This window comes from Elephas maximus, chromosome 4 (assembly GCF_024166365.1).
Source record: "Elephas maximus indicus isolate mEleMax1 chromosome 4, mEleMax1 primary haplotype, whole genome shotgun sequence".
In the NCBI taxonomy this organism is placed as follows: Eukaryota; Metazoa; Chordata; class Mammalia; order Proboscidea; family Elephantidae; genus Elephas; species Elephas maximus.
Window position 1 is genome coordinate 113,950,128 of NC_064822.1, and position 14,496 is coordinate 113,964,623.

The 14,496-nt window shown below is 37.5% G+C and overlaps 1 protein-coding gene across 1 annotated transcript; it reads right to left on the bottom strand.

Moving 5' to 3' along the window:
• Positions 1-13,137: 13,137 nt before the first annotated feature.
• Positions 13,138-14,073, bottom strand: LOC126075594 (olfactory receptor 6C2-like). The gene has a single exon (XM_049883431.1). The coding sequence runs from the start codon at positions 14,071-14,073 to the stop codon at positions 13,138-13,140; it is 936 nt and encodes a 311-aa protein (XP_049739388.1).
• Positions 14,074-14,496: the final 423 nt, after the last annotated feature.

The window sequence follows — 14,496 nt, forward strand, 5'->3', positions numbered from 1 at the left end:
CCAAAGCGCTTGGTCTTTGTCCCTGTTTCCTGAGAGATAACCTTTCCCCAATCGAAGTGCTTTTGATGTGGTAGGGAGTGTGGGGGGACAGCTTTAAGGTGGAAGTGACTATTGAGCTGAGACCAGAATGGTGAATAGGACTTAGCTAAAAGAAGAAAGAATGCATTTTATAGCAGAGGCAATAGTAAATGCTAAATCCTGGAGATAAAAAGAGATTTGGGGTTGATTGAATCACAGAAAAAAAGAAAAGTTTTTTTTTTTTTTTTTTTTTACAGAGGAATAGGGAAAAGAAGTTAGAATGGAAAATATACTTTGTATCTATGTCAGTTTTATTTTTGGGGGGAAAATTATGAGGTACACATTTCATGCTTGTTTAATATCCAATTTTCATTTCATGCATGGATAAATTATTTAATTTTAGTTTTTAATATTAGTTTCCTTTTCCATTTCTTCAAGTTCCCATAAATATTGCTGGCTTGATTTCCTTGATTTTTTAAAGTTTTGCTGGATTTTGTTAATCTAATCACATAGTTTTCGAGGATTAAAATTTTATGTTAGCAGTTGAGTCCCTGTTGCACTTTCAATATTATTGTTATAATTTATCAGCAATTATTACTTTTATTATTTACCTTATAATCTCATTTGTCCTTGAAAATAACTTTTTTTTTCACTTTTATTTAACCAGTTAACAAGTTATGGTTGATTTGGCTCCAAGTCATGAAGACCCCATGTATTAGAGTAGAACTGTGCTCCATAGGGTTTTCAAAAGCTGGCTTTTCAGAAGTAGATTGCCAGGCCTTCCATCTGAGGCATCTCTGGTTGGACTTGAACCTGCAATCTTTGGTTATCAGCAGAGCACTATTTGCATCACCCAGAGACATCCTGCTACAGAGCTAACATGTGGTGTGGTCAATATACTGGACTGCTAACCGATAGGTTGGAGATTCGAGTTCCAGTGGAAGGCTTGGCTGATTTACTTCTGAAGAATCAGTCATTGAACACACTGTGGAGCACAGTTCTACCTTGACGCACATGAGTTGTAGTTGACTCAAAGTTAACTTTTATTTAAGATGCCATTTAATCAAATTAATCTAGACTCTTGTGATTTTATCCCTCTAAATTATAGATGTATTTTCTAGGATTCTAAATATAATTTTGCTTCCAAGTTTAAATTCATTTTTCGGTATTGATCATGTTTTGAATTTTTAACTTTAGCATTTTACCCTATTATCTTCATGTTGGGTTTATTTTTTCATTTTTCTTCTTTTTAGATTCAGAATACAACTTTCCTGTAACGTGAGCTACATTATGGCAGGGTAGTGTCAGTTTGTTTGATATTTATCTTCCACAAATTAAGCACTCATTGTTGTATTGTTTTGCATTTAATTATTGATTAATTATTAAATAATTTATTATGATAACAAAATCATCATTTTAAAATGTTATAGTATTTTTCAGTTTTGGTTAAGCTAAATAGAAGATAAATTATTTCCTAGGAACATATAGTAATGTGTTGTGATAAGGGATGTTACTCTGATAGAGGGCCATTTATAAAGAAGAGTAGAGACTGAACTGAAATTTGGGCTTTAGGATGTTTTGAAGAAGTCAGCATGAATCAAAACACAGATAAGGAAGATGAAATGATTTTGGAATTAATAAACTTATGCTTAGGAACCTATGACATTTGGGAAACTCGATTTGGAGACTTCAGTATTCTCTTACTTCTTTGAGGGGAGTAAAATTATTTTGAAGGAGTCACTGAAGACTTGTCTCATTTGTTTCTGAGAGTGTAAACAAATGGGTTCAACATGGAAGCAATGACTGTCATCAGCATGGTCACACTTTTATTAATGGCTACTGGTTCCTTCACTGAAGGTTTGACATAGATGAAGATACAGCTCCCATAGCTGATATAAACCAAAATCATGTGAGAAGAACAAGTGGAAAAGGCCCTTTTCCTTTGCTGGGCAGAAGGGAATCTTAGAATAATCTTGACGATGTATACACAGGACAGAACAACACAATGAAGAGTCATGATGAAGACCAATACAGCGCAGGCTAAAACCATCTGCTCTAAAAGCCAAGTGTCTGAGCATGAAATCTTCAAGATAGGAGATGAATCATAGAAAAATAATCGATTATTGTAGAGTCACAGAATTCTAAATTTATCTGTGTTTAAGAGGTGGAAGTATGATCAACATACCAACTATCCAGTAGAAGACGACAAGCCTTCCACAGACTCTGTTGTTCCTGAAAGTCATGTAACAGAGGGGTTTGCATGTGGCCACATAATGGTCATAAGATGTGATGGCTAGGAGAAAAATTATGTGACTCCAAATACATCAATAAAAACTATTTGGATGACTCAGCTATTACAAATGATTTATCTGTCACCTACTGGTATGTTGAATAAATATCTAGGAATACAAGCAGGTGTACACTTAATTTTCATAAGACAAAACTTTGTAGGAAAAAGTATATGGGTGTTTTAAGGTAGGAGCCCTGGTGGTACAGCTGCTTACCAAAGGGTCAGCAGTTCAAACCCACCAGGCGCTCCTTGGAAATGCTATGGGGCAGTTCTACTTTGTCCTATAGGGTTGCTATGAGTCAAAATTGACTCCATGGCAATGGGTTCGGTTTTTTTTTTTTTTTTTTTTTACCCCTCCCCTTACTTGTAACTATCAAAGATTTTTTTTTTCTGTGTGTAAACCTTTTCTTGACTTTTTATAATAGTGATCTTATACAATATTTGTCCTTTTGTGATTATCTTATTTCACTCTGCATAATGCCCTCCAGATTCATCCATGTTGTGAGATGTTCCCCAGATTCATAATTGTTTCTTAATATTGTATAGTATTCCATTGTGTGTATATACCATAACTTGTTTATCCTTTCATCTACTGATAGGCATTTAGGTTGTGTCTTAGTTATCTAATGCTGCTATAACAGAAATACCACAAGTGGATGGCTTTAATGAAGAGAAATGTATTCTCTCACTGTCTAGTAGGTTACAAGTCCAAATTCAGGGTATTAGCTTAGGGGACAGCTTTCTCTCAGCTCTGAAAGAAGATTCCTTGTCATCAACCTTCCCGTGGTCGAGGAACTCCTCAGGCACAGGGATCCCAGGTCCAAAGGACGAGCTCTGCTTCTGGTGCTGTTTTCTTGGTGGTTTGAGGTCCCCTGTCTCTCTGCTCACTTTTACTTTTTATATCACAAGAGATTGCCTCAAGACACAATCCAATCTTGTAGATTGAATTCTGCCTCAGTAACACAACTGCTGCCCACCCTCCCTCATTAACATCATAGAGGCGGGATTTACAACCTATAGGAAAATCACATAATACCGGGAAACGGCCCAGCCCAATTGATACACACGTTTTTGGGGGGGACATAATTCAGTCCTTACAGGTTGTTTCCATCTTTTTGCTATTGTGAATAACGCTGCAATGAGCATGGGTGCATATATGTCTATTTGTGTGACGGCTGTTATTTCTCTGGGATGTATTCCTAGGAAAGGGGTTGCAGGATCATATGTTATTTCTATTTCTATCATTTTAAGGAGATACCATATTGATTTTCCATAGTGATTGTACCATTTTACATTCCCACCAGCACTGTATAAGAGTTCGAATCTCCTCAGAATCTCTCCAACATTTGTTATTTTCTGTTTTTTTTTTTCTTTTGATTAGTGCCAGTAATGTTGGGTGAGATATCTCACTGTAGTTTTGATTTGCATTTTTCTGATGGCTAATAATCATGAGCATTTCCTCATGTGTCTGTTAATTGCCTGAATGTCTCCTTTCATGAAGTGTGTGTTTATATGCGTTACCCATTTTTTAATTGGATTATTTGTCTTTTTGTTATCGAGGTGTTGAAGTATTGTATAGATTTTAGAGGTTAGACCTTTGTCAGATATGTTGTAGTCAAACATTTTTTCCCAGTTTGTAGGTGCTCTTTTCACTCTTTTGGTGAAGACTTTTAATATGTATAAGTGTTTATTATTTAGGAGCTCCTAGTTATCTAATTTACCTTCTGGTGTTTGTGCATCTTTAGTTATGGTTTGTATCCTATTTATGCCACGTATCAGGGCCTCTAGTATTGCCCCTAGAGCCCTGGTAGTGAAGTGGTTAAGAGCTCAGGCAGCTAACCAAAATGTTGGCAGTTTGAATCCACCAGTAGCTCCTTTGAAACCCTATAAGGCAATTCTACTCTGTCCTATAGGGTCACTATGAGTCAGAATTGACTTGATGGCACACGACAATAAGTGTTGTCTGTAACTTTTCTTCCTTGATCTTTATCTTTTTAGGTTTTACATTTAGGTCTTTGATCCATTTTGAGTTAGTTTGTATGTGTGGTGTCAGATATGGGTCCTGTTTCATTCCTTTACAGATGGGCATCCAGTTTTGTCAACACCATTTGTTAAATAGACTGTCTTTTCCCCATTCAATGGATTTTGGTCCTTTGTCCAAAATCAGCTGACTATAGATAGATGGATTTACATCTGGGTTCTCAATTCTGCTCCATTTGTCTATGTGTCTGTCATTGTAACAGTACCAGGCTGTTTTGACTACTGCGTTGTATAGTAGGTTCTGAGGTCAGGTAGTGTGAGCCCTCCTACTTTGGTCTTTTTCTTTAATAATTCTTTGCTTATCTCAGGCCACTTTGCTTTTCATATAAAGTTAATGATTAGTTTTTCCATCTCATTAAAGAATGTTGTTTGTATTTGGATCAGGCCTGCATTATATCTGTAGATTTCCTTGGGTAGAATTGACATTTTCACAATATTGTGTCTTCCTATCCAGGGGCATGGTATATTCTATTTTTGTAGGTCTCTTTTGGTTTCTTGCAATACTGTTTTGTAGTTTTCTTTGTATATGCCTTTTTCATCCCTGGTTAGATTTATATCTAAGTATAAATCCATCTTTCACAGCTGCTAAAAAGATAAAGGCCCCTAAAGTGATGAATCTATCTTTTTTAGGAGCTTGTCATGGTTGAATTGTGTCCCCCCAAAATATGTGTCAATTTGGTTAGGCCATGATTGCCAATATTGTGCGGTTGTCCTATAGTTTGTGATTGTAATTTTATGTTAAAGAGAATTAGGGTGGAATTGTAACACCCTTACTAAGGTCACGTCCTTGATCCAATGTAAAGGGAGTTTCCCTGGAGTGTGGCATATACCACATTTTATCTTGTAAGAGATAAAAGGGAAGGGAAGAAAGCAAAGAAGGGGGACCTCAAACCACCAAGAAAGCAGAGCACAATCTTTGGACCTGGAGTTCCTGCGTGGAGAAGCTCCTAATCCAGGGGATGATTGATGACAAGGGCCTTCCTCCATAGCTGATGGAGAGAGAAAGCCTTTCTCTGGAGCTGATGCCCGGAATTTGGACTTCTAGCCTACTAGACTGTGAGAGAATAAACTTCTGTTTGTTAAAGCTATCTGCTTGTGGTATTTCGGTTACAGCAGCACTAGATGACTAAGACAGGGCTATAATAAATGGTATTGTTTGCCTGATTTCCTTTTTGAAGTTCTCTTTGTTGATGTGTAGGAATCCCACTGATTTTTGTATGTTGATTTTGTATCCTGCTACTCTGCTGAATCTTCCTATTAGTTCCAGTAGTTTTCTTGTGGAATTTTTGGGATTCTCTATGTATAGGTTCATATCATCTCTGAGTTGGGATAGTTTTATTTCTTCCTTTCCAATTTGGATGCCCTTTATTTCTTTTTCTTGCCTTATTGTTCTAGTTAGGACTTCCAGCACAATGTTAAATAGGAACGGTGATAAAGTGCTTCCTTGTATTGTTCCTGTTCTCAAGGGGAATGCTTCCAGCTTCTATCCCTTGAGAGTGATGTTGGCTGTTGGTTTTGTATAAACAAACAAAAAAGCAAACAAACAAACAAACCAAACCCGTTGCTGTTGAGTCAATTCCGACTCATAGCAACCCTGTAGGACAGAGTAAAACTGCCTATAGAGTTTCCAAGGAACACCTGGTGGATTTGGTTAGCAGCTGTAGCTGTTAACCACTATGCCACCAGGGTTTCCTGGTTTTGTACAAATGCCGCTTATTATGTTGAGGAGTTTCCCTTCTATTGCAATTTTATTGAGACTTTTTATCAGGAATTTGTGTTGGACTTTATCAAAAGCCTTTTCTGTGTTGATTTAAATGATCAATTGATTCTTTTCTTTTCTCCTATTTGGTGAATTACGTTGATTGATTTTCTAATGTTGAACCATCCTTGCATACCTGGAATGAATCCCACTTGGTCATGGTGTATTTTTTTTTTTTTTTTTTGATGTGATGCTGAATTCTACTGGCTAGAATTTTGTTGAGAATTTTTGCATCTATATTTATTAGAGGGAGCCCTGTTGCAACAGTGGTTAAGTGCTCGGCTGCTAAACAAAAGTTTGGCAGTTTGAATCCACCAGCCATTCCTTGGAAATCCTATGGGGGCAGTTCTATTCTATTCTATAGGGTCACTATGAGTTGGAATCGATTCAGCTGCAATTGGTTTGGTTTTGAGTTTGAATTTATGACAGATATTGGTCTGTGTGGGTGGAGCATCAGCAGGCAGGGTGAGCTCTCTTTACCATACACTTGTTTGGTGAGTTGGTTGAAGGCAGACTGGGTGGATGCTATCTGTCTCCTGGTGTTGGTCCAGTGGCATTGAAGCATTCACAGCCCCTTGCCAGGTGTGCGGGGGTATGGGATGGGGGGGTAGTATGGGCTCACTTTCCACTATTCAGCAGCTGGTCAAGTGGCGGGAAGGGAGGGCAGTGCAGATCTGGTGCAGCAGTGAGCCTGAGGACTGAGGATATTCTAACTGTGGCAGCAAGTTGGGGGCCAAAGGAAAGGGGGTGGTGTATGGTACTAGGTGAGGAGGGTGAGAAAAGAAAAGAGAAAGAAAAAAGAAGGTACCTAGCAGGTGGCGGGGGGGGAGACCTGTGGTCCAGAGAGAAGATGAGGAGGTGGCATACCAGACTAGGTGGGAGGTAGAAAGAAAAGAAAGAAAAAGAAAAAAGTATAAAATAAATGTTGGGTTGGTGGAGATGGGCAGGTAGAGACATGGTGGACCTGTTAAAATGGTGGGCTGATGTGCTGGTAGCACTCTTTCCACGGTAGCATGGTGGAGGCCAGAGAGAAGGGGGGGAGGAGGCCCACAGAGAGAAAAAAGTAAGAAAGGAAAAAAGAAAAAAATATATGGTGACACAGTGAGGTCCAGTGAGTGGGAGCATGGCAGGCCTGGGCCTGTTAGGAAGAGAGGGATGGTTTCTTATGGAGTTGGGTGGGAGTGGGAAAGAAAAGAAAGAGAAAAAACTGATGGCACATTGGGAGCTGGCAGGTAGGAATAGGTCCTTCTTGAGGTTGGAAGGGATGGGAAGTGTCTAGGTGGGAGGGAGAAAGAAAAGAAAGGGGAAAAACAAAAAAAAAGCCAAAAAAAATGCAGAGTGGTGGGAGCTGTCATGTGGGGTCGGGGGAGACTCGAGGTGGTGATATGCTGGTGGCTCTCTAACTGTGCAGTGCATCGTGGCCCAATGGGAAGGGGTAGAGATGGTGTACAGGGCTAGGTGGCAAAGAGAAAGAAAAAGAAGAAAGTGGGAAAGATGGCAGAGTCAGAGCTAATGCCTTTAAAGGAACATTAACTTTTCTGATCCACTGTGTTATATTTTTCTGATAACATATAATATATGCAGAAATTGTTTCAGTGCAAAATCCACTTCAAATGATGAAATACTGAACAGAGTAACTTACTGCAGAGTAAAGAAATATCTACCTACTCTCTGCCTTATGTACCAACAAGCTTCATTTTTGCTACTTTTTTTTAATCTCAAAATGCCTATCACTAAGATAGTAAAACTAGAGATAAAAAATTTTGTATTTCTGAGTTCTGTCAATAACTACTCTGTAGAGTATTCCTTAGCTATCAAAACTACTGTCAACAGCAGATAATCAAATGTTTTAAATCAGACTGATCATGATTTTACACATGAGTATTTTACACATGCCATTTAAAATATGCTTTTATTAGTGAGATAGACCCTCATGCATCCGCCAGTTTGTTGTACTGTGGGGGCTTGCGTGTTGCTGTGATGCTGGCAGCTATGTCACTGGTATCCAAATACCAGAAGGGTCATCCATGGCAGACAGGTTTCAGCCAAGTTTCCAGACTAACTAAGACAGACTAGGAAGAAGGACCCGGTGGTCTACTTCTAAAAAGCATTGGCCAGTGAAAAGCTTACAAGTAGCAGCAGAACATTGTCTGATATAGTGCCAGAGGAGGAGCCCCTCAGGATGAAAGGCTTTCAAAATACAACTGAGGAAGAGCTGCCTCCTCAAAGTAGAGTCAATCTTAATGACGTGGTTGGAGTCAAGCTTTCAGGACCTTTATTTGCTGATGTGGCACAACTCAAATTGAGAAGAAACAGCTGCAAACATCATTAATAAATGGAACATGGAATGTACCAAGTATGAATCTAGGAAAATTGGATATTGTCAAAAATGAAGTGGAATACATAAACATCGATATCCTAGGCATTAGTTAGTGTGCTGAAATGGGCTGGTATTGGCCATTTTGAATCACATAATCATATGGGCTACCATGCTGGGAATGACAACTTGAAGAGGAATGGTGTTGCATTTATTACCAAAAAGAACATTTCAGGATTTATCCTGAAGTACAACACTGTCAGTGATAGGATAATATCCATGTGCCTACAAGGAAGACCAGTTAATACGACTATTATTCAAATTTATGCACCAACCACTAAGGCTAAAGATGAAAAAACTGAAGATTTTTACCAACTTCTGCAGTCTGAAGTTGATCAAACATGAAATCAGAATGTATTGATAATTACTGGTAATCGAAATGCAAAAACTGAAAAAAAGAAGAAGGATCGGTAGTTGGAAAATATGACCTTCGTGATAGAAATGGTGCTGGAGATTGTGTTATAGAATTTTGCAAGACCAATGACTTCTTCGTTGCAAATACATTTTTTCACCAACATGAACAGCGACTAGACACATGGACCTTGCCAGATGGAATACACAGGAATCAAATTGACTACATCTGTGGAAAGAAGGGATGGAAAGCTCAATATCATCAGTCAGAACAAGGCCAGGGGCTGACTGCAGAACAGACCATCAATTTCTTATATGCAAGTTCAAGTTAAAACTTAAAAAATTAAAACAAGTCCACAAGAGCCAAAACATTACCTTGAGTATGTTCCACCCAAATTTAGAGACCGTTTCAAGAATAGATTTAACATATTGAATGCTAATTACTAAAGACCAGATGAGTTGTGGGATGACATCAAGGACACCATACATGAAGAAAGCAAGAGGATATTAAAAAGACAGAAAAGAAAGCAAGAGCCAAAATGAATGTCAGAAGAGACTCAGAAACTTGCTCTTGAAGCAAAAGGAAGAAATGCCAAAGTAAAAGAGCTGAACAGAAGATTTCAAAGGGTAGCTTGAAAAGACATAGTAAAGTATCTTAATGACATGTGCAAAAACCCGGAGATGGAAAACCAAAAGGGAAGAGCATGCTCAGCATTTCTCAAGCTGAAAGAATTGAAGAAAAAGTTCAGGCCTCTAGTTGCAATACTGAAGGATTCTGTGGCAAAAATATTAAATGATGAAGGAAGCATCAAAAGAAGATGGAAGGAATACATAGAGACACTCTACCAAAAAGAATCGGTCGATGTTCAATCAATTCAGGAGACAGCATATGATTTGAAACTGCTGGTCCTGAAGAAAGAAGTCCAAGTTGCACTGAAGGAATTGGTGAAAAACAAAGCTCCAGGAATTGACAGAATACCAACTGAGATATTTCAACAGATAGATGCAATGCTGGAAGTGCTCACTCGTCTATGCCATGAAATTTGGAAGACAGTTACCTGGCCAATTGACTGGAAGAGATCCATATTTATGCCTCTTCCCAAGAAAGGTGAACCTACTGAATGTGGAAATTTTCGAACAATATCATTAATATCACACACAAGTAAAATTTTGCTGAAGATCATTCAAAAGTGGCTGCAACAGTATATCAACAGGGAACTGCCAGAAATTCAAGCCAGATTCAGAAGAGGGCATGGAACCAGGGATACCATTGCTGAAGTTGGATGGATGCTGGTGGAAAGCAGAGAATATCAGAAAGATGTTTACCTATGTTTTATTGACTGTGCAAAGGCATTGGACTGTGTGGATCATAAGAAATTACGGATAATTTCAAAGAATGAGAATTCCAGAACACTTAATTGTGCTCATGAGGGAACCTGTACATAAATCAAGAGGCAGTTGTTCAAACAGAATAAAGAATACTGCATGGTTTAAAGTTAGGAAAGGTGTGCATCAGGGTTGTATCATTTTACCATATCTGTATGCTAAACGAATAATCCGAGAAGCTGGATTATATGAAGAAGAATGGGGCATCAGAGTTGGAGGAAGACTCATTAACAACCTGCGTTATGCAGATGACACAACTTTGCTTGCTGAAAGTAAAGAGGACTTGAAGCACTTACTGATGAAGATCAAAGACCACAGCCTTCGGTATGGATTACACCTCAACATAAAGAAAACCAAAATCCTCAGAACTGGACCAGTAAGCAACATCGTGATAAACAGAGAGGCGATTGAGGTTGTCAAGGAGGACATTTTCTTGGATCCACAATCAATACCCACAGAAGCAGCAGTCAAGAAATCAAATGATGCATTGCATTGGGCAAATCTTCTGCAAAAGACCTCTTTAAAGTGTTGAAAAGCAAGGATGTTACCTTGAGGACTAAGTTTTGCCTGACCCAAGCCATGGTGTTTTCAATTGCCTCATATGCATGAGAAATCTGAAAATGAATAAGGAAAAATGAAGAATTGATGCCTTTGAATTGTGTTGGCAAAGAATATTGAGTATACCATGGACTGCCAAAAGATTGAACAAATCTGTCTTGGAATAAGTACAACTAGAATGCTCTTCAGAAGCAAAGATGGCAAGACCATCTCACATACTTTGAACTTGTTATCAGAAGAGATCAGTTCCTGGAGAAGGATATCATGCTTGGTAAAGTAGGGGGTCAGTGAAAAAGAGGAAGACCTCCAAGGAGATGGATTGACATAATAGCTGCAACAATGGGTTCAAGCATAACAACAATTGTGAGGATGTCACAGGACCAGGCAGTGTTTTATTCTGTTGTGCAAAGGGTCGCTATCAGTTGGAAGCAACTCAACGGTACCTAACAACAACAAACAACCATTCTGAGGGTTAGAAGGAAGAAGAATATATTTGGAGAGGCTTGTGTATGGATTTCTGGTCACTCTTATTCATGGATCCATACTCACCTCACAGGCATCTCAGGGATGATATTGATTTGGTATTTTCTTTTTCAGCATGTGATCAACCCTTTCATACCAAGATATTTGTCTGATTTTGAAAGTACATTGTTGTTCAAAGATGTGGGGAATATCAGGAGGTCTCTCTGTTTTCAAAAGAAATGATATTCAACTTCTCTAGATGAAGTGTGAATTTCTTACAATAACAAGTTAACATTTATTTTGCCAAACCTGAAGCCAAGTGTATAAACAAGAGTCCTCGGTGACCTAGGTCTCAAATCTTTAATGAATTAGTGCAATGAACCCTTGGCAAAACTGTGAAGTATATAGCAGTGGGGACAGTGTCCTCAGAGAAATGAAGATGCCACAACAACATCCAATACAGGCATGTGCACAAAATAAAAATCTGATGATAAAGATCAAGCCTACCTATTTTCTTTCTTTTGTTCCATAACATCTATAGCAGCCAACAGAATACAATAGTCCTTTTTTTCTTTTTATAACTTTTCTTTACCCTAGGTAATTATTATTTATTGTAAATATAATGTAAATTAATGTAATAAAAATAGGGACCTCTGGCTGAGTAGAGTGCCCCATAGGGTTTCCAAGGAGTGGCTGGTGGATCTGACCTGTTGACCCTTTGGTTAGCTCCTGAGCTCTTAAACACTGTGCCACCAGTTCTCCAAATAGGAACAGTGTAATTTAAAAGTGGTAATATTTCAGATTACAGTTCTCTTTCCTATGTAAATATGTTAACATTTGGCATATTCACAATATGACGGCATTCTTTACATGTTGTTTTACAAGTTAGCAGGTTGTTTAAAAAGTAAAGTAAACTTTTTATCTCGATAATGATAAATGTATATCATCATTCTAGGAAACTGTGCTACCTCTTTTTGGAGCATTCCATCAGAATTTCAAGCCAATTCTAACAGTTGGAAATGTGCTTATGATTTTTCACTATTAAAAAATACGACCATCTAGAAGTGATTATGCTACTGTACAACTTGCAGTATAGATTTATATTGTTCATTTCCAAAAACAACTATCAGCAGTGATGCAAAATGCATTCTTGTACAAATAATTTGATTACTTTATCTCAAACTGAAATTTCAGAAAATGCTCCAAAAGGTTAAACTATTTCGTACAATCAAGGTTAGTTTATGAGAATATTCCTGTAACCATATTCAATTTAATAATGGACATTGTTATTATTATTTTAATGTATGTTAACTCTGTGTTATGTATGTTGCTAATATTTTTCTGAATTTTTCATTTTTGTTTAATTGTATTTATGTAATTTTCTGACACGGAATCACCTGTGACATTTCAGAGAAAAATTATACCTTTCTTAATAGGGCTCATTGATATTTTTCAGATTTATTTTCCATACTTTTTACTTTTAAATGTTATAGTTTTCTATTTTCCAAATAATTTAATGAAGTTAAAATTTTAATACTGATTTTAGCATTTTTCAACTTAAAATTTTTTTATTAAAATTTTTATTGAGATTAAATTTACATAGCATGCAATTAACCATTTTAAGTGTATAATTCAGTGATATTCAGTTTTTATAAGGCTGGATCAATGTGATATTTTTGTCCCTCATAGAAAACTGTTAATATAATATCCAAAAGAGAGGTGTGTTTGCAAGAAGTGGAAAGAAATGACCTCACTAAGTAAGGGAAGTCTTGGTGACAAGAAGCATTTTGAGAAATTTTATTTGAGTGAACTTCAGATTAGGAAGAAACAAATTATTTTAGGAACTTTGGGAAGCCAATCTCCTATGAAAACTTGATTATCAACTTCAGCATTCCTTTACTCCTTGGAAGATAAGACAATTCTTTTGATGGAATCACTGAAGGCTTGTTTTACTTGCTTGTTCCTCAAGGTGTAAATGAAGGGGTTCAGCATAGGAGCGATGGATGTAGTGAGCACTATCACACCTTTATTAATAGCCACTGATTCCTTTGCTGAAGGTTTGACATAGATGAAGATACAGCTGCCATAGGTGATGGAAACCACAATCATGTGGGAAGAACAGGTAGAGAAGGCTTTTTTCCTTTGTTGGGCTGAGGGAAATCTTAGAATGGTCCTCATGATATATATGTAGGAAAGAACTACACAAAGAAGGGTTGTGATGAAGGTCAACACAGCACAGGCTATAACCATCTGCTCAATGATCCACGTGTCTGAGCATGAAATCTTCAGGAAGGGAGAAACATCACAGAGAAAGCTGTCAATGACATTAGAGTCACAGAATTCCAGATTTTGAGTCAGGCTAAACGGTGGGAGTATGATCATCAAGGCAGCCATCCAACAGCAAAAGATGAGTCTTTTGCACACTCTGCTGTTCATGATGGTGGTGTAATGCAGGGGCTTGCAGATGGCCACATAGCGGTCATAGGACATGATGGCCAGGAGAAAAAATTCAGTGACTCCCAAAAGATCAGTAAAAAAAGCTTGAATGGCACAAGCACAGTAGGTAATAGTCTTATCACCTGTTGTTAGGTTATACAAGTATCTAGGAATGCAAGCAGATGTGAATGAGATTTCTAAGAAAGAAAAATTTTGTAAGAAAAAGTACATTGGTGTTTTAAGGTGAGAATGCACTAAAGTGAGTGAGATAATGGTCAGGTTCCCAGTTACACTCAGTAAGTAGGTAAGAAATAGAAAAATAAAAAGCAAGCCTTGCAGTTGTGGATCTTCCGTTAGTCCCAGGAGAATGAATGTTGTTATTGTATGATTTCTCATCACTACCTTTTGACTCTGTCCAATCGTCATGACAAAAAGTCATTGATTTTATTAAATTATACAGGTGTCAGTATTGATAAACAATGACAAAGACAAGCACATGACTGCATTGCATGAAATTTCTTCTTTAATTTGGTAAACAATTTGTCAATATACTGGTGGACTTTGCTTGTAAGTCTTCTTTTTGTGTTTTAGATGAAATATTTCTTATGTATTAATTTAGCTGCACCAGAATCCAGTAATTTACAGGTTCTATGTCTCCATTACATCTTCCCAAAGTTATTTTACATGTTTAGTCTATATACTAGATTGGCTTTTATTGAGAGTCCACCATGATATTATCAACATTAGGATTTTATTTTACTCCCATGCATTCTTCTCTATTTTATAGCTGAAACCTTAAAGTTCACTAACAGTTCCATG